General features: G+C 39.7%; 1 protein-coding gene across 1 annotated transcript in view; it reads left to right on the plus strand.

Moving 5' to 3' along the window:
- si:dkey-22o22.2 (neural-cadherin) overlaps positions 1-26,937 on the plus strand; it is a 147,031-nt gene extending 120,094 nt beyond the window's left edge. Inside the window, exons 21-34 of the mRNA XM_063485101.1 lie at positions 2,858-3,042; positions 3,522-3,760; positions 7,653-7,930; positions 8,830-9,044; positions 11,162-11,289; positions 11,447-11,550; positions 11,879-11,990; positions 14,893-15,073; positions 15,510-15,676; positions 15,977-16,232; positions 16,657-16,837; positions 17,044-17,294; positions 19,032-19,189; positions 21,160-26,937. Of these exons, the coding sequence (XP_063341171.1) occupies positions 2,858-3,042; positions 3,522-3,760; positions 7,653-7,930; positions 8,830-9,044; positions 11,162-11,289; positions 11,447-11,550; positions 11,879-11,990; positions 14,893-15,073; positions 15,510-15,676; positions 15,977-16,232; positions 16,657-16,837; positions 17,044-17,294; positions 19,032-19,189; positions 21,160-21,831 (3,127 nt within the window). The 3' untranslated portion in view covers positions 21,832-26,937. The remainder of the gene's footprint in view (positions 1-2,857; positions 3,043-3,521; positions 3,761-7,652; positions 7,931-8,829; positions 9,045-11,161; positions 11,290-11,446; positions 11,551-11,878; positions 11,991-14,892; positions 15,074-15,509; positions 15,677-15,976; positions 16,233-16,656; positions 16,838-17,043; positions 17,295-19,031; positions 19,190-21,159) is intronic.
- The last annotated feature ends 367 nt before the right edge of the window (positions 26,938-27,304 follow it).

Here is a 27,304-nt window from a genome sequence, read left to right on the forward strand (position 1 = left end):
CTCATCAGCTGAAAACTCTGAGATGCCTGAAAGGTGACTTGCAGAAAGACAGTGATGGAGGTGAAAGCACAGATGGATAAATTAAGTAATGCAAAAAGAAAAAAAAGGAGAGATAGATAAAGTCAGAAGTATGGCAATAATATTAAAAATATAGAGAAAGATTATTTTAATTAAATCACAATTAAAGACGAAACAAAGAAAAGACAGGAAGGAAAATAAGTAGAAGAAAAATTTGAATAAGGCCATTTTCCCACATGCACTGCAGCCCTGAACTTTTCTAGTCCTTCCCCAGCTGAGGCATATGTGAGAACACAAATGTCCATAGCAGTCAGATCAAGCATTAAATAGTTTTTGACCCTTCACCCCTTTAAAGTAAATAGTCTTCATGTAATCGTCCTCAAGATGAGAATTTCCAGCAGTGCAAACACATCTGATATGATCTGCTTTAGTGCTCTAAATGTGAGGAAGTGCAACTTCAGATAATGTCCTTACCTGATCGTCTGGACCTTGTCTGGAGTTCAGCTTAAGTCACAGAGAATCATGCGTGTAAACACTTTGAGGACAGGAAAGAGATTCATGATGAAGAGAAGAGATGGAAACAGATACAGGCTGGTTCTTTTAAACATTTTGAATGTTCTCAAATGGAAATGCTGCTTTGTTTTAGGCAGGCAGATGCATTTTTTATGACTCCAGACAGGCTGCAGTTTCAATGTATTCCTTTGTAGCTTAGGATTGTGGTTGTGCGATATCGTAAGTAAGCAGTGACATTTCAAATCTGTTTGTTTATTCATCTAGTTAACGTACTACTCATAATTAAATAATAATGCAAACCTGATGTTCCTTTTGATTTTAATTTGCACAATAAGACTATAAAATATATCCAAAATGTAAAATTGTACCGTTTGCACCTTCCACTGGAAAACCAACGTAAATGTAGAATACAGCTCACGAAACTCTGAACAAGGAATGAAACAATTAAAACATGAATGACAAGATGATGCTTTTTGTTGGGATTAAAGATGTATGCACGATATCACAATATACAGTGTGATTTGGACCAATCTGCACACTCCTGTTGAGCATATTGTGACCAGTTTTGGATGAAAGAATCCAGAGAACGACAGATGTAAAGTAGTTTTACGATGTGTTGGAACTAATACAGAAAAGATTCCCTGCTAAAGTGTCCCTTCTCATGTGACACGCAGCAAGAAATGCACAAGAGAAAAAGAGAGAAAATAAAAGAGCTGCACAGGAGCTGACAGATTTAAAATAAAGAGGGAGAGACAGTACAAAGGTGCCGCGCGACAAAGGGGAGAAAGGAAAATTGGGACAGAGAAACAGGCAGTTTGAAGGGGGAAACAAAGAAAGAGTGAAAGAGAATGAAGGGGAAGAGGACAGGAAGGAGAGAGATAGAAAAGGGGATCTGACTTGTCAGGAACAGTGCTATTAATACTTCATAACCAGCGGTATTGAAAATTCCCAGTGAAGCACGGCGAGGGCGCACTCATTTTGTTTGATGAGGCAAGGTTTCACGCGGACGCATTGAAAGGAGAGCCTGATTGCGCTCCCTGCCACCTTTTCTTCTAATGAGATACCTGTAAAGAGGGACGACAAGAGACGACAAGAAATGGCCGAGAACAAAGGAACCACGAGAGAGAGAATTACCATAGATGCTCCTGAACTGCCGCCCCTCATCAGAGCATACAGCAGATAGCAGTTTGTTCACAGTATAGATCAGCTTTAGGCTGAATGTTATTTACATATAAAAAGATGCAATCTAGGGGAAAATATGAAAAAGCGTTCTGGTAAGGTGAAGGAGCCTGAGGGGCTAAAACCATGTCAAAGCTAAAAGAATAAAAAAATTTTAAAAAGTGCTATTTTGGGACATTCAGTAAATCACAAAACGCACAAAATAACCAGAAGACCTCAGCATTCTGCCTCAGCAGACAGCGATTTGTTTGGAATTGATCGGTATGTTATGTTTTCATTTGTTCCCTGTCTGTGAAGTGCTTTGACATGTTTGGAAATCTCTCAAGCGTGACGGTATTCCAGGAGATGGTACATAAGAGCTTGTTTTGTAGCGGCAGCACAAGCGCTGTCCGCAGATTCATTTTGGCCTCAGTTCAGTAACGCTTAATTAATTGGTCTAGTCTGAGCTCTGAAGGTCACTTCAGTGTGAAGAGGTTAAATATTAACATGAGCCAGTGGCACATGTTCTCCACCAGGTTTGGGATCCACTCTGTAGTGCAGCAGAGCGGAGATTGCCAAAGTTTTCCAGATCAAGAGTCCCCCCCACCGGCCTGGATCCATGTTCAACAGCTGACCTCCATCTGGTCAGAGTTTGATCTGACAAATCCCATCTGAGAAAGATTTTATCCGGATTGAAGATTTCACTGGGAACTTTATGAATGTTTTTGGTTTTCCAAACAGCTGCCTCTCATATACTGACATTTCATTTTCTTCACTGAAATGTCTGAATTTGTATTTGCCTTATATAAATAAGTCATTGAACTAATACATTTTCTGCAGCAGGAATTCTGCTCAACAATTATAATATCCAATCCATCATACCTTTAATATCCATATAATAAATGGTATGATGGTTCCTTGCAAACAGACCTCCAGAGTGGAAGAGGTTAATAAAGTTTATTTCTGCACTGCTTTTTTTGGAAATCCAGACATAAGTATTTATGTAACATACATAAATCGAAAATCCGAAACGGTACACACGTTTTTTTTGCTGGGACTGAAAATAGCACCCGCTTCTTATGCAAGAAAGCAGCAGATATGATGTATTTTAACAAATATAATTCTAAGCAGCAACAGAAAATAAGTCAAACTAATCTTTCTTTCTCAGGTTGTTCAGTCTGAACCAGAGCTCAGGTCAGCTCAGTATTAGGGAGGGAACTCCTCCCGGCTCATACCACCTGCAGGTTCGTGTATCCGACAGCACCTGGCCAGACGTCACCTCCACCGCCCAAGTAGACGTCACAGAGCTGCACCACGATGCCTTGCAGCGTGCTGCCTCCATCCGCCTGAGCAGTGAGTCCCAAAGTGAAGATGTCAAATTGTTAAAATATGAAAATACACTTGTTATCCTCAAACAAAACAGTTGTTAGTCATGGAAATGACTTAACAACATCTCAGCGCACTGACACAAGACGCACATTTACACCCTCCTGTGACTGTCGATGTGGCACAATGCTTCAGGGTCTCAGTTTCAGGGCTGTCAGCTCGATCAGGCTCCATCAGCATTGGCACACAGACGCAATATTGGAAATAACTCCCTGCTCCTCTTCTTCTATCATCTCTTGTGTTCCCTGCTGTTTATTTTCAGCTCCATCTCTTCAGACTTTCTTGTCTCTTCACTTTTTTCCTTCTGTTTTATTCACCTTTTCATTCAACTTGTAGTATCAGGATATTTCTGTCTGTCCGCTGCTTTTTATGCTGCCTCTAATTTCCCATGGTGATTTATGAAGCTAGTAAACAAATCTGTTCTCCTCCTCTTCTTCTTCTTCCAGACCTGACAGTGGAGGAGTTTTTCAGTTGTAGTGGTGGAAGTGAGAAGAGTCGCTTTTCCCGTCTGGGTCTGACGTTGGCTGAACTCCTGCAGACTTTGCCGGAAAACGTCCAGATCTTCTCTGTGGGCGATGCCAGCAAACATGGTGGGAGGGCGCTTAATGTTTGGTTTGCTGCCCACGGCTCTCCCTACTACAAGGCTGAGAAACTGCACGGCTACGTGGCAGCAAACAAAGCCAAGGTGAGGAAAGACTTAGAGTCTGGAAAATACACTTTAAACTATTTAAATGTAGGAATATAGATGATATTAAATTATTATACTTTTTGGCATTTTTTCCACTCTCTCTAGTGTTTCAGTTGAAAGGTGGCAATTCTTGAGGACATTTCTGATGTTTAATAAAAATCCATTATTTACATTTTTTTTGTAAGTTAAAAACCAGTTATTTAATCCAAAACCTTTAAAGGCTAATTTGTGATTTTTGTTACTGGAAATCTCAGGAACTTACTTTCTCTTCGGTCGGGAAAATCAAAGAGGAAGTTCCCCAATCCAACAAGCAAACAGATAATTGTGCAAAATAAAGTAAATAAAGTGAAGCAAGGTGAAGTGTGAAAACGTAAACGTGGTGAACTGACGGGAAAAATGAACCATTCTGTTTACATCTTCAGCCACAGGATTAATGATGCATTAATTACACTCAGTTAAATGTTACATTCACATATTCATATGTGCAGTTCAACAGGCAGAGACATTTAACACATAGTGTAAACCATTTCACACTCATGCACACCCACATGCCAGGAAAGGTGAAAAATTGATTATACATTAATATGTGGACATGTTGCTTCAGCATGTGGCTCTTCAGTGATACACCCACATATGCATGCATATACTTGCGTGCATATGTACACACTTGTATACTTTTATATGAAAATTTACCATTAAAGTATTGGGAGCTGCTTCTGATCTCATTTCTGTGACAGGCAGGCAGATGATGGCAGTTGGTGAATCATATAAATATGCATATTAAATAAACACACTTGCACAAACATAGACAGCCGAGCTAGATCAAATATCTAAACTGTCAGCTGTCGCTCAGCTGACGTCTTGTTTAAAAGACTGCATAAAAGTTATGACACTGGCAAAGCAATAATGTGAATAAATCTATTAGGAGAAAGAGAGATTTGTAGCATACTGTAATATAACTGCAGTTCACATTAACATCTTCAGTTACTATATGCACTATAGGGTTCATAATTTGTATTTAGTTTTACTTCAGCTTCCAAGTGGCCAATAAAACCAGAATATGAGCAAAAACTGAAAAGTATATTACTAAAACAAAACCATCTAATATTACATACAATGGAGCAAAAGATAGCTTCAGAAATGTGTAATGTATTGTCGTAATACATGTCTGTACACTGCCAAATATCAGTATATACACACAGCTCGATTCAGTTCAGTTAATTCTGGTTCTGTTTAATTCGATTCACTTTTATTTATATATCGCCAAATAACAACCACAGTCGCCTCAAGGCACTTTATATTGTAAAGACCCAAAAATAATAGAGATAAACTCCAACACTCAGAAGAACCTGTATAAAGAAGCACTTGGTAACAGTGAGGAGGAAAAACTCCCTTTTAACAGGAAGAAATATCTGGTTCAGCCTCAAGAAGGGGGAGCTATATGCTGGGGGATAAAGTGAATCAACATTACATTTGCTCACATGAAGGAAACAGTGCAGGAAATTACATCAGAAAGCTATTTCACTTAATGATTAAATAATAGTGTTTAATAATACTGATAATATACACAGAAACACTACAGCACTGGGAATAAATGCATAACACCAGAGACAGTATAAGAGAAAAACAAAACAGTCAAAGGAAGCTGAAAGGAAGATGAGAAAAACAACCTTTAACACCTTATTGCATGTGTTTTATTATCATATTGTGACTGTTTATGTAATAAATACACTTTTTTTAATATCCTGAAAGTAAAGTTCATTTCAATCAAGGTTTAAATAATTGCCTGGTGGCATTACTGCTGATTAACTAGACTTAGTTGTAGAAGTATAATGCATAAGTACATAATTCCTTTCCACTTTGGTTACGTAGCTATCGGGGTGTCTTGATGATTTTCTTGAAGTATGATATAAATTTTCTACACTGTTGCCTTCTACAGCAGGGTATTAGCAGTGTTTTAGTAGTACATTGTGCATAATGCTCATGTTAAGGCATAACTGCAAAACAGACTACATATTGTGTGTTTAGAGAAGCCTTCATATTACCAGAGATGCAAATATTGTTCAAATATTGAAGCTAACATAAGTCCTGTCAAAGTGTCAAGACACAGATAGTTAGCACATCTCCAGCTTTAATGCAACTTGGCTCAAAAGCCTAATCAGCACCCACAACAATAAAAATTAGTTAAAGTATAAATAACGCAGCATGATTTAAAATAACTTCCATCAAATGCTGAAGATGAAAGGTACGTCTTTAATTATCTCAGGGTTAAGAGGAAAAGTATCTTGGCTGATTTAGAACAAAAATGTCAGAGAGATACAAAGTCATCACGAAAAAAGACGATGTTGAAACTGGCTCTGGAGCCAAAATCTAAAGCCGTGCCTGGGGAGTGTAAGTCACAGTGGATGAGAGTGTCAGCTGAATAGCTAAACTCCAAAAAAAGAAATACACACAGTTGGAGAGAGACAGGAAACCCTGAGGGACTCTGATGAAAACCTCTCACCCCCTACCCCCCCCTCCAAAAAAGTAACAAAACGAGAGAAAAGAATCAGGATGACAAGCAGGGAAGCGAGTGAATTTGGCAACGGAAAGCAAATGACAGCAAAACTTTAAGAGGAAGGGAAAATGACAGAGAAACACCAAAGTGCATAAATAACAGTAAGGGAAATAGAGTAAATTCAGATTTCACTGATGCAGGTAGACATCAGATCAAAGACATTTCCTGTCATTCTTTGAAATTCTCTAATATGTTCAAACAGAGCTCATGACTTCAATGCTGTTAGTTTGAGTTTGCTTTCCCCCCACGCTAGTTTCAGTTTCACTCATTTCACACACAGTACTTAGTCTTTTTTGAAGTTTAACGACACTGATAATTTCCAGTTAGCACTTAATCTGTCTTGGTGGGCTTATGTTTGATTTTTAATTAGTTGTGTGCCATTTTTCATCTTCATTTCAGTTTTAGTTTTGTTTCCTCTGCTTAATCATAGGTCAGCTTTATACCTAACTCATTTGGACTCATCAGTTTAATCAAAGACAAAAAATGCCAAAGTGTGAAACCTTGGTCCATGGGTTTGGACCAAACGCCAGCTTAAATTTTAGCTTCACGGTTGTTTTAGTTTTGGGGTTAGGGTTAGGCTTGGGTAAAATGTTAAATGTTCAAGTTCATGACCGTTCATGACAGTAAAGTTAGAACAAGATTGAACAAATATGGCTTGTTTGTTAGGCTTTCGAAGTGAAAACCTCTTTCTGAAAAGAACATGGTAGCGCAGTTTAGTTTTGAAAAGTTGCATCTACACAAAAGACAAGCCTCTTGGACAGATGACCAAAGGCAGGGTTTGGCCATAACACACAGTACCGCATTTGACAAAAAACAAACACAGGATATCAACACAAACACCTCATATCAATTGTGGAGCACACTGGTGGAGACTTGATTTGGGTTTGGTTTAAGGGCCACAGAACCTGGTCAGTACACTCTTTGAGTTCATCATGAACTCCTGTCTATATCAAAATATTCAACAGTCAATTGTTTTCACAGTTTTTTGTTCCATGAAAAACTAAGTACACTTCATGTTTCAGTGATTTATAGAACCAAATTTACCAGTAATCGTTTTCAGTCTGACTTTATCAGTCTCTAAGATCATTGCAGAGAAATTTTGTCGCATTTTTGCAATGTTGTTTCAGTTCATTTAGCGAAATCTTGAGTTATCTATCTTTCATTGAGCTGAGGTTCCGTTTTGCTCCATGGTATTTTTACTTTGTTTCAGCATTGTTTTACTTTCCCTCATTATTTTTTTGTTTCATTATATAGTTTGTCTCTATTTTTAGCATATCATATTTTGAAAGTTCCTCTGTTTGTGTCTTAACTCCTTTTTTTTATCACTTTTAGCTGGAGGCCATTCTGGGCGTGTCCATCTCTCAGGTGGGTGTGGATGACTGCCCATACACAGACTGCAGCCAGTCTGGAGGTTGCAGCAATGAGGTTTCATTCAGCCAGGCACCGGTGGCTCTCAGCTCTGGTAACATCTCTCTGGTGTCACTGGCGGCCTCTTTGACTGCGCAATGTGGCTGCCGGGGCCGTGAGGCAGTCCACCTGTCCTGTTCTGCTTACCCCGTCAACCCATGCCTCAATGGGGGCACCTGCCAGGACGGACCATTGGGATACCGGTAGGTGCAAACCAAGGAGGGGTCTTTGCATGTTCCATATAATTCTTCATATGATAATGCATCCAGGATGACATTAAATATGAACATGTCATTTTTCCAGTATGTTACCTGGAGGTTGAACTGTTGCACTTATCTGATTCCAGCAAGTAGAGTCTCTAAAGTGCTGTTGTCTTTGAAACTTGTTATCGAAGGAAAAGTTTTCTTTATAATGAGATACTGTGAATCACCTTTTTCTTACTTTTCTCTCAGTGGCTGCTCTGTGTTTACATAGTTTTCACCTGACGGTACTGATTAGAAGTCTGCCGGTCGTATGCGGCAGATTCAAGTCCTGAACAGTTAAAGTCACCTTGTGAAGCTTGCAGAAATTTTGTATTTGTTCAGTGATTAACTCTAGGTATATCTGTCAAACATTTGAAAGAGGTGCAGAAGATTTCTCTTAAAGTAATAACACTCTAAAGCCTCATTTTCAGCTGAAAGTAAGCCGGCTGACTTTGAATTGTCACATGATTTTAATGGTTGAGATACTGGATGAAACATTTCAGCTGCTAAATCTGACAGATTGCTCACTCTCCATTGCTCTCTTTCTTTTTCTTGCACTTGAAAAACTTATCAACACTGGCAAATATAGATTTATATTATTTTTTTAAGCATTTCTATTAAGGTTTCTTGGATGTGGATTATGTCTCTGTTTATCTTTCTGTCTGTTGATCTCTCTCAGTTCATGTGAACCTGTCAGAAAAGAAATTTGCTTTGCAGCAGTACTAATGGACAGTAAAAAGTCTTTAATTTTTTTGTATTGTCATTATTATCGTTCCATAAAGGTGCTCCACAGGAAAATCACACATGAGGAGATGATAGAAATATAATTAGAAAATAAAGTAATTAACTCTCTGTCTCAGATGCAAGTGTCCTCCCATGTACGACGGCCCCGAGTGTCAGCAGACCAAACACAGCTTTGGCGGCCAGGGTTACGCCTGGTTCCCTCCCATCAAACCTTGCTATCAGAGCCACATCTCCCTGGAGTTCCTGGCTGAGTCGGCCAATGGGCTGCTCCTCTATAACGGGCCGCTTGGTAATGTTCACTCTGGGGAGCAGGAAGACTTCATTGCCATTGGTGAGTTTCATGCTGAGGCTCTCGTGTGTAAAGCTTCTACTTTTGTAGATTTGCTCTGGAGTCAAACTCAATTAAAACACAAATCCAAAGAGTTCTACTCGGAAGATCTATGAAGATCAAACAGTCAGTATTTTCAAATAAACTAATAAGGCTAGATCTAGTAATTTCAGTTGAAGTTAGCCACTTGGATGGAAGTAGAAATTTTGGCCTGAATATGTCAGTATGACAGTAAAGGTGCTCTTAAATAGCTGCAAAAACACACATGAAAGTGTGAGCCAGTGTTGAGTCTAATAAATAAATGATTTACAGTCACCCTTACTAACCTTCTGTTGGTATTCTTTGCATCTTAAGACTTAGTGACAAAACCAATGAAGAATCAGAAAATGCACCACTGATTACATGCAGCTATACAACAGCTCTCAAAACCTTTGAGATGTTTTATTGTCCATTATGCACTAGGTGACATTAGAACTCACAGTTTATACAGTAAGGCCTTGATTTGATCTAATGGGTTTTCTTCCATGTTTATAAAGCTTATAACTTCATGTTCTCGGAAAGTGGCACATTGTACTGTAGATGTTCTGAAGTCAGAACTGTTATATGACATATGTGGATTTGAGGTTAGATTAGCTCGTTATTGTAAAGGCTTTTGAATTCCACTGTCTAAATATAATTTTTTATCTAATCGATTCTCTGGAAGGTGTTTGTGAGTACAAAGGCTGAAAATGATCAAATTAAATTCAAATTATTAGGTTTAGTGTGTGTTCTGGGATGATTGATGTAGCTAATGCATTTCATTTACTGGACCTGTGATGTCCTTTAACTTTTCAGTTTAACGCAAAATAAAAATACAAATGTGTAACACTTTGGTACATAAGCTTTGGACCACACAACCACCATGTTGGTCCAGCAAAGAGATTGTCGTGATTCAAAGCTAACAGCACATTTCAGTGTACAGATGGCTCCGATTTTTTTTTATCAACTCTGAGACTATCAGCTAGTCATTGTAGTTTTCAGCTAGGTTTGGTAAGATATAGACAAAAAGAATCATCTATTAACCAACAAAGCGTTAGAGAAATGAGGAGCAGAGGTGATTATTGTAATGCTTGCAGAAGTCTCTGAGAGTGGCTCATTTGCTGCAGCAAACACATTCTGCTTGAACTTCAGTGCCCTTTTGCTGAAAGCTGACAAATTATTTTAACTTCCTAGCTCTATAACAATCATACTAATCTCACAGTGCTGATGGGAACGTGCTGCCGGTCCTGCTTTTCAGCAAACACAAAGCGTTCATCAATCCGCTGCTGTATAGACAGTTTCTCAGTGGATGAGGAGCTTCATAAACTCTAATGTCAGCTCCCAGTGGTCCTAATGTGGTGCTGATGGATTAGCCTGCAGATGGCCTTTCGAACACTTCTTGCATAATCTTGTGGCATTAAAGTTATGTAATTATTGAACCCAGGCTGTTGCTGCAGTGGTCCAGGGAGGGGAAAATCAAAGATAGTTGCAGGATTGATCTCTCTGAAGCGTTTTTGCACTTACATGTCCAATATTGTGACTATGAGGTTGATCGGGTCATACACACATAGACACAAACGCACACATTTTACAGCAGCAGATGAAAGAGTATTGGGAGATTCACACAGAAAATTGATAAAGTGGCTTACTGCAGTTGTTGATGGGATCCAGAAGCTTACGTAGCAATAAGGAGAAGTGATGTCAGGGCACGCGTCATCTTTTAAGACACAAGAAACTAATAAAAAAAATTTTCATAGTGGGTATTAAATGACCCAAAGCTGTGTTCAATTTTACTGCACACATCAATTTAAGTAAGGCAGCCCTCAAAATTCACTTTTTGAGCTCTAAACATATTTTCCAGCCTGTTTTGCACATTTGTTATGTTGATGTTTACAGACTTGACTTTATTGTTTATTTAGGCCTGTTGGGATTTTGTATTTGGGTCACTGTAGTGTGTGTGTGTGTGTGTGTGTGCGTGCGTGTGTGTGTGTGTGTGTGTGTGTGTGTGTGTGTGTGTGTGTGTGTGTGTGTGTGTGTGTGTGTGTGTTTACTGTGAGATGGAAAAGAGAAAACAAAGATAATATTCTCAACTCCCCATTCAGAGTTGAGGAACGGCGTTCCAGCTCTGAGCATAAACCACGGATCAGGAACACTCACTTTGCAGTTCCCACCCAAATCCACTGTCACCGACCGACGCTGGCATCGCCTCGACATCATCAGTGACGGAAAGGTGAGACTTATCTGCAGTATAGCAGATGCATGAATGGATGACTGGATAGGTGGAAATAATGAAAAAGAAACAAAGGAACAGGAAATCAAAAAACTTGTAAAATAGGAGGAAAAGGTGGGCTACATGAGGTAACGGTGTGCATTCTGTTTGTCCTCAGGCTGTCCAGCTGATCCTGGACCAGTGTGGAGGGGTGGCTGTGAATGAGTTGGAGACAGATGAGTCCAGCTGTAGAGCTGCAGGAGAGACACCTGGAAATCAGAAGTAAGAACAACCCCAGAGACGCTGCTGATTTCACTACTTACTTACAAATTTAATACAGAGACTCTGAAACTTTGCTGTGAAAAACCCAATTTACCTTTCTCTTGCTTTCTTCTTTTCCTTTATTTTTGTTTTCATTCAATTCATCCTTATTTTTTTTTCCTTTTCCGAATCTTCTTCTTTCACATCATCTTCCCAACTCTGCTTTTCCCTCCAATCCTCTGACTACTACTGCTCCAAATCCTTTTGTTTTTCTTCCCTTCTTCTGTCATCCTCCACTTCTTCCTGATGTTGTTCTTTTCCTCCCTTCCTTATTTCTTCTCCTCTTCAGGTATCTGAATGTTTTCCAGCCTCTGCAGTTGGGAGGGGTGAAGGAAATGTCCCCTCACAGACATTACCGCAGTTTCACTGGCTGCATCCGCAACCTGGTGGTCGACAGTCAGGTAATATTACAATATGAGCATGTTGGTTTGCAGAGTTCCTATTGTGGGGACATGAATGTGTTAAATTTTGGGGGCAAAAAGCCTTAATGTAAATGATTAGATTTTAATAGCCATACTCTGTTTAAAGCCTCTTTAAATGATTGTTTTTAATCCCAGAGATCATTAGGCTTTGTGTGTGTGTGTGTGGTTTTTTTGGCCCTTAAATGCAGTTTTAATGTCTGCAGGTCTGCACCTGTTTGTGTTTGTTCATGCATGTATTCACTTGCAGTCCTTGGTGGATGGTGATGGTGTTTATCTGTGCGCCTGTGAGTACCACAGGGATGGTGGTTGGACAGATGGTGATCTAGGCTCAGCTCCTCAGCCAAGGCCAACATAATAACATCACAGTCCAAAATGTAATATAAATGAAAAGAACCTCCCTCGTCCTCATGAAGCTCAGCGCGTTGCTGTGGTTCCTTTACTGCTACAAACCTCAGTCACTTCTCAAATATCCCAAAATAGTCCCCTGGAAAGATTTCAACCAGCTTTCAGACAAGAAGATGTGGAAGTATGTTACCATCAGCCTGTCACTGTGGCACCTCATTCAAACCGCAATCCCCTGTGTTTTGGGGATGCCTCCTTCAGTCTAATGCTCTGATTTTACAGGAGTAAGATTAACTCTGCCTTCAAATGGTGGATGAGTTACAGTTTTTTGCATTAAAAAATTAAAAAACAACTTTTAGCAAAACACTGCCACATAGAATGATTTATAGTGATAATAATGAGGGATTAAAGGTTTCTTCCAGTGGTCGTGTTTGCACTCTAATAAAGTATCAAATTCTAATTGAAGACTGAAGATTTTGTTTCTACATGCACCAAACAGGGAAGGTAAATATGGTAAATATGGCAAAGTGGTTCCTTTTCTAATCTCATGTATGCAATTTATTGTGAATCTGAAGAGTGCGAGAGGGGTGCAGGACTTCTTTCAGTGGGCAATATCAGTGCTCTTGCACTAAAGGTCAAGCAGGACTCCACACAGTGCAGTGACTGATGATGGGGAATCTCACAAACTCAGCAAGTGATTCAAAGCAGTCGTTTTGTTTGATTACAACCTCACCGGAGGTGTCAGTTAACCAGGATCTGTTTGTACTTTTACCTCGCGTTTGTAAGCGATGACTGATTGATCGAGCTGTGCCCTGTGAGCATAGAGGCCATATGTTCTAACCGTGCTACGGGGTTTATTTAATGTTTTCATACATTCAAGATCAATAAATATACATGTACAAGATCCCCAGTTTGTGAGCTCATGCAGTAACCATAGAAGCAGAGACACTGAGCTTGTGAGAAAACCTGCCTATTGTTGCCTTCAGCATGCATCAAAAGTCCTCTGTGAGTAATTAAGGGTTTGGCTACATTTATTCTTTCTAAATATGGTAAGTTGGCATAACCCAGCATGAAGGTATCAGCGTATTTTCCATCCTCTAGCTGTTATTTTGTACCAAGTTCAAATTAAATCAATTTAAACTTATTGACATAAATATTTTTTATGTTAACGGGGATCTCTATGCTCATGTCGAGCTACATCTTTTTGTTATTAAGTGCTTGATGAGTTTTGCTCAAATCAGCTCAAATGAATCCTTATTTATCTAATGCTGGGAACTGGTACAGCCCCTCGGTTCATCATCTGTCTGAAAGAAGCCCTTTTGGCTCCTCACGCTTCCTTTAAGCCAGCTTTCTTCTCATTGGTTTACTTCTATAAACAGAAGGTTTGAACATCAGGTGGGTGGAGATTCTGTGCTCATAGCCAGAGCTGTGGGCCTGAGATGACAATATTAATCATCATCAAGAGCCGAGAGCTGGCCTTATCAGGCTGCTTGTCAACCATCTGATTATTTTTAGCCTCTGAAATTGGTATGACTTTGTATATGTAAAAAAAAAAAGTCTGTAATTCCTACACAGTTAAAGATATACTTTTTCTTACTCCCCTTGAAATAAAGCTGAAAGCCTGAGTGTTTGATTTAAAATCCAGTGGGGTTATATGCAGATGCAAAATTACAATAGATTGCATCATTGTCCAAAAAATTATGGATCCAACTGTATATGACAGAAGATAAGAAACCCATAATAGCTCCACTTTAAACTAGATTAGCACACTTGAAGCCTCAAAGCTTCACAAAGCTCACAGCTCTGCATCAACAACATACATGTAAAAAAAATCAGACTGTCCATCCTAAACTTTGATCCAGAGCCCAACATTTTTAAATCACGTTTCAAAAATGATGAATTACAGTGTTGATACAATGACTCTCTGGCGCCACCATTAGGAAGCAATTGGGGTCTTTTTGTTTTTGTTTTTTATGTAGAAGAAATATTGTGTGAGGAATTGTGGGAGGTTTGCTGAGCACATTCATGCTCCATTGAGGAGGAACCCCTTTAGTTTCACTTTTCAAAGCCAAATTTTTATGACAGTAGAAAGAGGCTTTTAAAACCTTAAAAGAGACAGAAACAGAACCCCCCGCCTTACATGCTTTTCTTTGTTCTGTAATCAAAGCTGGTTTCTTGATTCCCTCAGAAAAATTCAAAACACATTTTTGTAGCTCATGCATTAAGGTAGATTGACACAGCACAAAAATGGCTGCCAACCAGAAAGAATGGGCACATTTAGAAATTCAGTGCATGTCAAATTTGGTCTTTTTTGTATTTCAGATATAAAGAAGGAAAATGGTAGAATTTAAAAAAAAAACAAAAAAACTCTCTGATCTATACTTGGCTGTGTGCGCAGCCTGGATCACATGACCAGAGGCAACACTGGGCTCCTTTGTAAAGCATGTGAAGAAAGTTTGCTGGATATAAAAGAAAATTTGTGTAAATATTTTGTTTTCAACAAATAATCATCTCCCTCCTTTCTTTTGTTGTCCCTTAGGTGTATGATTTGGCATCTCCCGGTGAGAGTGTGGACAGCACCCCAGGTTGTAAGCTCACAGACGGCGTGTGCGTGACGGCGGCTGGACCCTCATGTGGGATTCACGCAACCTGCCTCGCAGACTGGGGCTCGTTCAGCTGCGAGTGCCACGCTGGATACACGGGGCACAAGTGTGACAGGGGTGAGGGTCAGAGCATTTCAGTCCATATCAGTTCAGTTTCCCCTTTTAAATCTTTAGTTTTGGGAATACAGAATTAGATCTATGGACCTTGGAAATTTTAGAAACTTTCCTTTGGACATAAAAGCTGTGAAACTTCGGAGCAAAGAAAGCCCGTCAGCCTAAAATAGCACACACAGAGAGTCTGACTCCTTTTCAAGGGCTCTGTGGTCGGCTTAATAATTGTGACATCCACAGCAAGCAGTCAGTGTTGTACCTGTTAGATCTGACTGAGAGCAGTCAGGTCAAACAGTCTGTGAAAAACAATTACCTCCTTATGTGGACATGTTTTGTTTTCAGTCTGTAAAGAAAATTAATAGAGTCAGTTTAAAGCTAACACGCACAAGTTCGTCCTTTTGTGTGAAACAATTTAAACATTTATATGTTCCTCCCCCCTCAGCCATGCCAGAGTTCTCCTTCGATTCAGGCAGTGTGGTGCGCTTTCAGCTCAGAGGAGGTGGCATCTCCCGACGCACAAACATTCAGCTGCTCGTCCGAACCAGAGCCACCTCAGGGACCCTGCTGTCTGCGACGTCCCGGGAGACCAATGAATACATCGTACTGGAGGTCAGTCCACCTGTAGAACAACAATGACTAACCTTTGACTTCACATGATAGCTATGCTCAAAAATAAGCCTGCTTATATCACAGTTAAACGGCATCCACTTATCAAGATAATCTCACTTTTTCTTAAAGAACATTTAACCACTTTATCAAATACTGCACTTTTACTGCACCACTTTTAGATAATGAATTCATTTTCAATGGGTGGCAGTTTTTACTTCCCCACATGACAGATTTTGTTGCGAGAACTTAAATCCCCGAGCAGCAGCTTTTTTCAAAGGTTTATGTTCTTCTCTGTCTCAGATCACAGAGGGTCACATCTCAGTACGTGCCAACCTTGGTGACGGCGCTCACGCTTTGCGGCTTCCCGGCCAGCGGGTGGATGTCGGGCAGTGGGTCCTGGTCAGCCTCAGTCGCTATGACAACATGTTTACCCTGCGGTTAGAGCACGGCGGGGGCTCGAGGGAAGTGCAGGCCCGCCTGGGGAGCCGCAGGGAGATCGTGGTTCATCCATCCAGCCTAATGGTTGGTAATGGACCAGACAAGGCTGACTTCCAGGGTGAGAGCTGAATCTAATTTCAGAGAAAAAGTCTTTGTTTATACAAGTGAGTTCTGAATGGAGTAAAATGACTCTTAAGTGCCTGACAGCCATGGTAACAAGTATTTAAATTCTTGAAATACACTGTGTTTCTCTTCGGATTTATTCTTGCTTTCAAAATGTTTACCAGAAAACTTAGAATTCAGTTTTTAAATACTTTGTAGCTGTGCAGATACTTAATTCAGAGTTAGCTCAGAAATGACTTTCTTGAAGCAATGATTGTGTTTTCCTTAAGTTTTTGTGTTAATTGTTCTTTCAAGATAAAGGATTGCAATTAGTTTAGCTTTTGAGTTTCACTCATTACATCACAAGTACATTATTTTTGAATAGTTTATCTTAAAAACCATATTGGACGCAATGCTAAACAGGAATTTTTGTCAAACAGGTTGTCTGCGGGATGTTCGATTTAATGGTCACGTCCTGCCTCTGGATGGCCAGAGCCGGGACCTGGTGACGGTGCTGGAGAGACGTGGTGTCACCTCAGGGTGCTCTAGCAATGCCTGCAGCAGCCAGCCCTGCCGCAGCCCGCTGCGATGCGTCGACTTATGGAGGAAACACCAGTGCAAGTAAATGACACACAAACGCAAAGCAGCACACTTATATAGCTTCCACTGGTGGGAAGCTATTAATTCATTCTTTTAGCAGTTTTGTTTCTTAAAAGTTTTTTGTCTTTCCTGTGAAGTCACGCATAAAGTTTTCCAAGAATTTATTTCCATTTCCATGCCACATCTAACTCATTTTGTCATCTGTCCTGCTCTCCATCATTTCCCAGGTGTCCTGGTGGTCAGGTAACCGTGACTGACGACTCAGGTCAGCAGCGTTGCGCGCCGTCGCCCTGTGGACCTTCTTCCTGCCGTAACGGTGGTGTCTGCCAGGCGCTTTCGCCCGATAGCTACCGGTGCCGATGTCAGGAGGGTTTCAGGGGTCAACGCTGCGAGCTGGGGCAGGTCAAAGGTCACCGGCTGCCCGCCCTGAGCCCCAGCTCCATCTTGGCCATCAGCATGTGTCTGCTCGTCTTCTTCGGTAAGAGCCAAGAGAGTCATTATCAGAATAAAATTAAGAGAGAGTACGATGAGGTAAACTTTGCTGAAGTTCTTTGGTTTATAGTCAGCTGAATGACACATAATTTACTGAACTAAATCAAACCTCACACAATAAACTCTGATGTTGTCATGAATTACACAGTATAACTAACAGTACAGGAAATATTTATGTTGTTGTTTTGTTTCCAGGAAAGTATGGTGGCATATTAGTAGCTTATATTAAAACTGTGGTTATTTTGAAACTCATGATTCTAAAGTCTAATCTGCAAATTTATCTATAATTGTTTCGTTTCTGTTGTGATTAATGTTTCAGTAAATGAGATCAGCATGTGTACAAGTGTTCTTTGTAGACCGCTCTAAGAGAGACTGTTTTTTTTTTTTCTAATTTTGACTCTTGATGATTTCAGGGAGGGTGGGTAACAATCTCTCAAGCCCCTCCCACCTACTTTTCAAACTTTCTATTTATAAGAGGAAGCCAGTCAGAAATAAGAGGCCGAAGTGAGCCGGACAAAGTCTTGTGTGAGGGAGAAAAAGGTTAATGTTCTCTGTCTCAGAAAACAGAGGGTCACATCTCAGTACGTGCCAACCTGGGTGACAGCACTCATGCTTTAAGAGGAGATAAAGATGAAACAATATTAGTTGTTGGAATCCTGGCAGCACAAGAAGATTAAAAGAAAGAAAATCCAAATTTTCACAAACTGGTTAACTAAAATAAAGATTCAGCAGTAGAAGTTGATAGAACAATTATAAAGGAGAATATCAGCATAACTTAAATTAGAGGCACAGAAGAAGCATGCTCACAAAAATGTGTCTTTAAAGAGGGAAGAATATTCAAAAGAGTGAGGGCCCTGACAGAAAAAGCCAGATCACCTTGGTTATGAGCCGAGATTGTGGTATGACCATCAGAGTCTTGGCTGAGAGATTCAGGTTACGACTAGAGGCTTACGGTAGGAGGAGATGAAATTTGCCAAATGTATGACTCACATCTGACTTCAGTATGAGTCATGTGATGACTCATCTCTGATTGACACTGGCAGCATAATCAACAGAAATGAAACTTATTTAGATAGATGGAAGCTGGCAAAAAAGTGTGCGCATACATCCAGCCAGATCAGGTCAAATCTCCACTGCAGACCTTTACTGTTTGAAGATCAATAGTTTTTTCTGGGAGCACTAATCATTAAAAATACAAGCTGTGGTGACCTAAAGAGAATGCAGTTAAATAAATGTTACAAAATAACCATTCGCCCCTTCAGCTGTTCATATATCAACTTAATCTAACCAGTGAACGGTTGTTTCCCTCAGCTTCACACCTACTGTGTTATGGTTTGTGTTTTTCCATCAGAAGCCTTCATTTCGTCTCCCATGAACAGATTAAATATCTTCTAGGTGATTTTTGAAACACAAATGACCTTGTAGTCTCAATAAAAATGCTGCGTAGAAAGCTGTTAGAATTTGACACTCTTCCCAATGGCTGCCTCATTTATTTTTCACCTGTTTGCCGTAATTATACTAATGTTTCTAAATGAACTTGGTACTGATTTATTGAGGCTAAATGACTCCACAGAGCAGCTTTAATGAGCCACTGCTTCAAATATACAGGAAGGAAACTAATGTCTGTCCCGGTGGTGCAGAAGCACATTTACGAAGAGATGCATATTCATACCATCCTCCTCTGTGCATGTGTGTATGTGTGTGTGCATGTGTGTGCGCTCAGCGGTGCTGGTGGCAGTGACAGTGTGGAACCAAAAAGGCAGCCGAAATAAGTTCAGGAAGCGAGGAGTTTACCACATCCCTGCTGAGCATGAGAGCTGGGAGGACATCCGAGAAAACATTCTCAACTACAATGAAGAGGGAGGAGGAGAGCAGGACCAGGTACACAGAACCAAACACACACACACAATAAATGGATACAATGTTCTGCATTTTACATGACAGTTGATTTTTTTTTAAGAGTCAAGGCCTCACCGTCAAAAATGCATTTTAGCATCTCAGGTAATCAAATAATAGTCTACAAACATCCTGTGTTTGAGCCCACAACTAACCAGTGTTTCTTGTTCTTCTTTGTAAGTAAGTAAGTTTTGAAATTTGGCACGCTGATTGGGAACAGTTATTCAGTTCAATTCAATTCAGTTTTATTTATATAGCGCCAAATCACAACAGCAGTCGCCTCAAGGCGCTTTATATTGTACAGTAGATCGTACAATAATAGATACAGAGAAAAGCCCAACAATCATATGACCCTCTATGAGCAAGCACTTTGGCGACAGTGGGAAGGAAAAACTCCCTTTTAACAGGAAGAAACCTCCGGCAGAACCAGGCTCAGGGAGGGGCGGCCATCTGCTGCGACCGGTTGGGGCGAGAGAAGAAAAACAGGACAAAGACATGCTGTGGAAGAGAGACAGAGATTAATAACAGATATTATTCAATGCAGAGACGTCTATTAACACATAGTGAGTGAGAAGGTGACTGGAAAGGAAAAACTCAATGCATCAAGGGAATCCCCCGGCAGCCTACATCTATTGGAGCATAACTAAGGGAGGATTCAGGGTCACCTGGTCCAGCCCTAACTATATGCTTTAGCAAAAAGGAAAGTTTTAAGCCTAATCTTAAAAGTAGAGATAGTGTCTGTCTCCCGAATCCAAACTGGAAGCTGGTTCCACAGAAGAGGGGCCTGAAAACTGAAGGCTCTGCCTCCCATTCTACTTTTAAATACTCTAGGAACAACAAGTAGGCCTGCAGTGCGAGAGCGAAGTGTTCTAATAGGGTGATATGGTACTACAAGGTCATTAAGATAAGATGGGGCCTGATTATTTAAGACCTTGTATGTGAGGAGCAGGATTTTGAATTCAATTCTGGATTTAACAGGGAGCCAATGAAGGGAAGCCAATACAGGAGAAATATGCTCTCTCTTTCTAGTCCCTGTCAGTACTCTTGCTGCAGCATTTTGGATTAATTGAAGGCTTTTCAGGGAGTTTTTAGGACATCCTGATAATAATGAATTACAGTAGTCGAGCCTGGAAGTAATAAATGCATGAACTAGTTTTTCAGCATCACTCTGAGACAGGATATTTCTAATTTTAGAGATGTTGCACAAATGGAAGAAAGCAGTCTTACATATTTGTTTAATATGTGAATTTTAGGACATATCCTGGTCAAAAATGACTCCAATGTTCTTCACAGTGTTACTGGAGGACAAGGTAATGCCATCCAGAGTAAGAATCTGGTTAGATACCATATTTCTAAGATTTTCAGGGCCGAGTAAAATAACCTCAGTTTTATCTGAATTAAGAAGCAGAAAGTTAGCGGCCATCCAGGTCTTTATGTTTTTAAGACATTCCTGCAGTTTAACTAATTGGTGTGTGTTACCTGGCTTCATGGACAGATAGAGCTGGGTGTCATCTGCATAGCAGTGAAAATGTATACTATGTCTTCTAATGATACTGCCTAAGGGAAGCATGTATAATGTAAACAAGTTATCCAATTTTTTTTTAGCATTCAAGGGCCACCAAAGCTGGAACCATTTGTGTAATTAAGTGACCCACCATCAGACCAAGTTAAATTCGAAAAACCCAGTTGACAGTGGTTTCCACCATATTCATGAAAAGTTTGTTGGCATAGCTTTCAGACACGAAGTCATGTCATGTCTTAGCATCTTTCATGTATTATGACCAGACTAGGTGTATGAACTTGCCTAGCACCCCTTCCTGAAGTTGTAAAACCAAAATGTGGAATTATATTATTTGACCACTAGGGGCACTAAAGTAAAAAAAATACAATTTTTAAAATTAAGCATCAGATTTAATAGGTACCCATGTATCTTCTTTTTTCCTCCGTCCTTCCAGAACGGTTATGACATCACAGAGCTGAAGCGTCCACTGTGCTCCAGTTTGTCTCAGTCATCCTCCTGCACGACTGCTCCGCTCATCAAATCCTCACCAGGCTCCCAGGAAGAGGTTCATCCATCCAGTTCCTCGTGCAGCTCAGGCGCTCCCTACCTCAGCATCCCACATCACCACCACCATCAGCATGCCGCCAACGCCAACTATACCAGCGATGCAACCTACGCCAATTACACTGCTCATGTAAACAGAGACGTGGAGACAAGCGACGTAGGCAGTTACACTGATGCCCCACCTGGCTCACGCTCCCACGTGGACTTTAGAAGCTACGTGGCGCGAATCATTTGGGAGGCAGACAACGACATTGAGGCTTTCCCGCCAGACGCCTACCACGTCTGGTGCGTGGAAGGCTCCGGGTCGTCGGCAGGAAGCCTTAGTTCACTGGGGTCCGCAGTGTCCCATAGAAACATCAACACAGGCGACGGGGATCGGGACGACGAGGAAGAGGAGGAAGATGATGGAGGTTTTGTTTATGACAGACTCTCGCGGTGGGGCTCAAAGTTTCAGGCACTCAGTGAGATGTACGACCGACCACAGCTGACCCTCACGTACAGGGATGCAATGGCGTACATACAGAGGAGCCACAGCCATGACCCCCTGCCACATCACCATTAGGGGGTGCTACCCAAATACAAGTACACACTCATAGAACATTTGCCACAGTGGAAAAGGACTCAGTGCTGTGATCTTGTCAAATTTGAAAAAAAAACAAAAACAAGGATGGCTGGTCAGGTATTGTTTTGTATGGCTGGGAATATGTTTAAAATATGTGTTTTAATATTAATTTTCTGATGTTGAAATATATATAAATATACTCACTGTTCTAAAGACATACAAATTTGAATTTGTTTGTCCTGAACAAATCCACCCTTTTTCTTGATTTTCAGCTGTAAACCTTTACAGTTTGTGGTTTCTACAAAGGTCTCTAAGCAAACTGGTCCAAACAAGTGATATTTTCAGTTCTTTTGGCTAATTAAATGTCAGATTATGGTTCATGTCAGAGTTTAGTGAAGCAAGATGAGCTTGCCACATTAATTAAAAATAACGAGGCATAAAGAAGCAATTAAGAACAGAAACACAATGAATGAGGCAGAAGAAGCAAAGCTGGGAGGACGGTGCTTTCTCATTAGAGTTGTCTGACAGGGACAAGCCCTCAGCAGCAGCAGTTATTCAAGAGAGTTTTACAAGTAGAAACAGGTGATAAATGACAGATATCATGCATTGTCATCGTAAAAACTCATAGATCAACATGAAATTTACCCAGATTATTATTTACATTAAGGATATAATGTTTCAATATGCAAGTGAGACATTATATCTTAATATGTGCCAATTTGCACAATCTTACAGGAATCTGAATGGATAGATAAAGTCAGATTCTGAATTTGTTGGCACATGAGAGTCTTTTTAGCACTCCATAAATCAGAAAGTTTTATCAACAGCCAGATAAAAAAAATCACCATGTTTTTGGGATGACATGTGCAAAAGCCATCTGTAAATCCTTCAGAAATCCTGACACGTTGGGCCATGCAAGTACAAGAAGGAAAGAAACAAATCAGAGTAACTGACCAAAGAAATATGTTTGCATACTTGTATTTACTCTTACAGTTTTTAACAAATGGTTATCAACATAAATCGTGTTTGTGTAAGAGCTTGAAACCTGGACTTTTTGGAAACGTTTCACCTCGTTTCCAAGAGGCTTCTTTCAGTTCAGTTCACTTATTTTTAAGCTCTTAAGACAACATCAAAGTTCTTTACTTAAGTATCATGAACATCTAATAAACTAAATTTTACTTTCACTGTTATTCAAGGAAGGTAGCACAAAATCTTGACCAGCGCATGAAAAAAAATTATTTGTGTTGTAACGTATCATCTTTTAAATATTGACTGGTTTAGTTAAAAAAGGAACAGAAAGACATTTGGCTGCGTCAGACAGATACGCTACAAAGCTAAGGTAACAACAAGAAGGATGTTCAGTCTGCTCCAATGACTGAAAACACTTGTATGGCTTTGGAGAGTTTGATTGGTTACTTAGAATTATCAGTCATGATTGGCTGCCAGCCCTTAAGGACGCTGGTCCAGCCACTGTCTGTAATGCTGTGGTCACTGTGTCATGTGGAGCAAACAGGAAATCTGGGCAGAGAAACTTTAAAGTGAGTAAACCAAACTGAGAAATGTCACCAAAGTCATAAATTGCAGCTGTAAGTGCAGACTTACAGCTGTAATCGCATTACTCTGATGTTTTAACTTTGGAAAAAAATGGAGACAATTCAAGTAAAAGGGAAATTGGCAGGCATTTCCTTCATTCTCATTGACCTTCTCGAGTTTTTTTGTGTATTCATTTATTTCAGTGCAAGCTCCACCACGGTGTTTCTTCAAAACACACCACTAAAACAAAAAAGAAAAAGTGTCTTATTTCTAAATTGATTCTCGGTATGTTTGTGGCACAAATGGGATTGAATATTATCATATCTTACCTGATATGAAAAAAAAAATCTCTTGAAATCAGGTGGGGCAGGAACGCAGCAGCTCTGTTTCCCCCGTGTAGATTAATCGCCACAGAAAAGCTGAGACACTTTCAGGGCGCGAGGTTCATTATGTGATCTTTGTGTTTCTTCAAAACCGAGGTTACCGGTTCATCTTTGAGCTTAACACAGGAATACATCACTCAGCTTTTACTTATTTTGCTTGTACTTCTTCCTTTTAGAAGCGGTGTACTCTGTTTATTTAATTATCAGGACAGTTTGTGGGTTGCTGTTTTTCATTCCATGGAAAATGCAGACTTTCAAGGTCAAAAGTTTCTCTTTTCTGGAGGAATATAACATCAAATTATGTCAGAAATGTTCAGAATGAGGGGAGCTTTGTATTTGGAGAAATAGTCTGGTACACTTAAAAACACAGACAAGAAGGACTTGATGTAGAAATCTAACAAAGACAGCTCCGAGTTCTTCTTTCAGGGAATTTTAAAGTACTATTTGAATCTTTTTATCTTTGGCATGGCAATTTTTTATTTTGACCCTCCTGCGTAGCTCCAAACCTGTAAACAAAAACTCAATTTCATACAGAAGCACTACCAAGGTCAAGCTTTTCTTCTACGCTTTTATTTTCCTAAGAAATATCTTTTTTGCTTCTCTACCCTCTGCGTTTCCACAGATTAACCAGACCTCAAAAAAAACCTCCAGTAACCAGCGTGTATTTCTCTTTGCCGTTCTTGTTGCACTAGCAGGCAAGTCAGTTCTCCATCTTCAAGTAAGACATAGAAAGTTAACAATTAAAAGCCTTGTGAGTTCACCAAGTGAAACACTTTGCAGCCTACAGCGTCTCCACCGTGTAAAATGAGCTTTGCTAGTATGTTTTCAGATGACATTATTTTTGTAACCCCCGTGTAGAAACTTCCCAGAAGCTCCTTTTCACTTGCAGTTGGTCGTGCACTGTTAATGTTTTTGCTTTTTCTAAAAAAGAAAAAAAACAGGGAGCACCCTGTTAGACCAGTGTTTCCGAAGGCTGAACCGCTGTCAAATATAAACACTGAAACTGTGAATCCATTTGGAAATCAACATGGCAGCCAGAGGGACCGAAACTAAGTCACGCTCAGACATTGCTGTGAGCTGGAAGTGAAAGTTGTGATACATGTGAAGATGGCTTTTAACAAATAGGCAAAAATTACTTACTTTGTTTCCTTTTATGAAAATGCAGGATATTCAGTATATGCAAGTCTTTCTCTTATAAAGTAATCCTACTAAAATACAGTACTGTGCAAAAGTCTTGAGTCACCTATCTTTTCTTTATATTTTGCTTGGAAATAGATAAGCAGTGTTTGAAAGTCAATATTCAGTAAGACCACCTTTATTCTTCATTCCAGTTATTCGTTGATGTTGGCTGCTCTGTCAGAATGATCGTTCAATAATGTTAAAGTTCCGGCTCTAGGAAGGCCAGTCTATGACTCATACTACACTGGCTAAATGGCAGCCCCAAACAACGACACAGCCTCCACCATGCTTTATCGATGGCTGTAAGATGAATTGTAACTAGAACTGGTTCTTTGCTAAGTTGTCTGTTAGATGTCTCAATGGAAACAGCTCTGATGGTTTTATGAACACAACACTGCTTCATCCCTCGAGTTTGGTGCCTTTTATGCTTCAATCATTCATATATATGGCCAAACAAACAAAAAAGCCTTCCCCTGAAAGTAGTCGGGTACAAGGATTGAACTGAAAAGGAATGGAAAAAACAGCCAGTGTCCAAAGAAAAACTCTGGAAGACCTTTGGAAAACTTTGTAGAAGTATTTCTCAGCACCACCATGCTTGGAAGCAAAATATAAAGAAGGTGACTCAAGACGTCTGTACTGTGTTGTTTAAATTTTTTTTTAACAGTATATAACTTTATTGATGTCACATGGCCACTATTAAACTGCTTACTTGTTAGGAAAAATTAAGAGTGGGGCTCATAAACTTCCAGTTTAAAGTATTTGCAGCCTCTAAAATACTAATAAGTAGGTGTGAATGCAGAACAAGCTTCTACCAGTTTCTATTAAAACTTTATACATGTTGTAGCAGAAAATCAAGTGCGTGTGCACGGAATGCTCTGCGGCTAATAAATCAGTTTTGAATATAACCATTACAAAGTGACCAAACTTGAGCCAATGAGCACTGCTCAAAGTGAGTAACGCTGATAATTTCTGTTCTTGCAAACCTGACCTAAACTCTCTCAAATCCAGCACTGATTCCCTGTTTTTATTTAGTGGTCACTGAATAATCTTCTCATATTCCATATCTGTAAAATGGGCTGTTTGATTTGGAGCACAAGCATTTTGTTCTGTTCCTTTTGAAGCTACCTGATGTTTTTTTGCTGCCATCCTTTGACGGTAAATTTCTTAGATGATTTCCCTGATAAATGAGGACCAGAACAGGAGAGGTTAGACTTCTCTCGTATGCACAACAGGACACCAGCTTTTCCTTCTTCAACTTTTAAAGCAGCCAAATGTTTATTGGTTCTGGCTGCAGATCAGTGTCGTGTCTCATGGTTGTTTCCCAGCCTACCTCTTGGCTAAGTATATTGTCATTACAGCGCCTGATGAATGTAGTTTTTAAATAGAGAGAGTGAGAAAACCTGTGGAGGAAGTCTGAGCAAGTAAAGTACAATCACAGAACTCGGCGTAACTCAATCCTCAGCCAGCAAAAATGGCAACATAGATAAACATTTCCTGATATTTTAAAGGTTTTGCACTTAAGTCATGGTTTTCTTCCAGATACAGTCAGAATAATTTTTTTTAATTCAAAAGCCAGTATATTTGCCTGCTAGGCTCTGAGATTTTTACTGCGTAGACAGATTCTACAGATAAGACATTTTCAATTCAGTGGTTTCCCCCCCCCTCTTTTGGAAAATGAATTAAAAAAAAATGTTTAAAAAAGCCTTGTAAGAACTGTACTTAAAGCTATGCATCCAAATAGAATAACACAGGTGTCTTTTTATAAACTATTGTGAAGCTTCAGATGTTTTGACCTGTATGTGTGCAACATCTGTTGAATTTTGTTTAACACAGATGCGTGAACATTTTTATTGAATTCATATGCATTTATTAGAGTGAAGGTTTAAAGTGTCATTTATCACAGAGCTGTGCTGATCTGTATAATAAGATGTACAAATGAACGTTTTATAGCAACCTAATGTGGAATATTCCTTTTGTATGTGACTTTTAATTAAAAAGAAAAACTTTTCTTCCCAAGAACATGATTTATATGTTGGTGTTTTTGTTCAGTGGTTTTACACTCTCCCCCCCCCTCTCTAACTCTCTGGTAGGAGAACAAGTTACTAAATAAACATAACTAAATAAAATATGAAAGCTAGTATAAAGGATAAAAGGACATTTAAAAAACATCCTTGAAGCTGTCCATGTATCTTTCTAAGAGAGTTGGATCTAGATTCAGCTTTAGAAAGTGGTGGTTTGTTGCATTTACTCTTAAAATTAATCACAGAAAAACATTCATACATTAAAAATCATATACTGTCATTGCTGCACTGGCATGATAGTGCTCACAATGGCCAGAAATGGCTCACAATGACTCAAAGATTCGTTTTATGAATCAT

The sequence above is a fragment of the Pelmatolapia mariae genome, linkage group LG10_11 (assembly GCF_036321145.2).
Source record: "Pelmatolapia mariae isolate MD_Pm_ZW linkage group LG10_11, Pm_UMD_F_2, whole genome shotgun sequence".
NCBI classification, from domain to species: domain Eukaryota; kingdom Metazoa; phylum Chordata; class Actinopteri; order Cichliformes; family Cichlidae; genus Pelmatolapia; species Pelmatolapia mariae.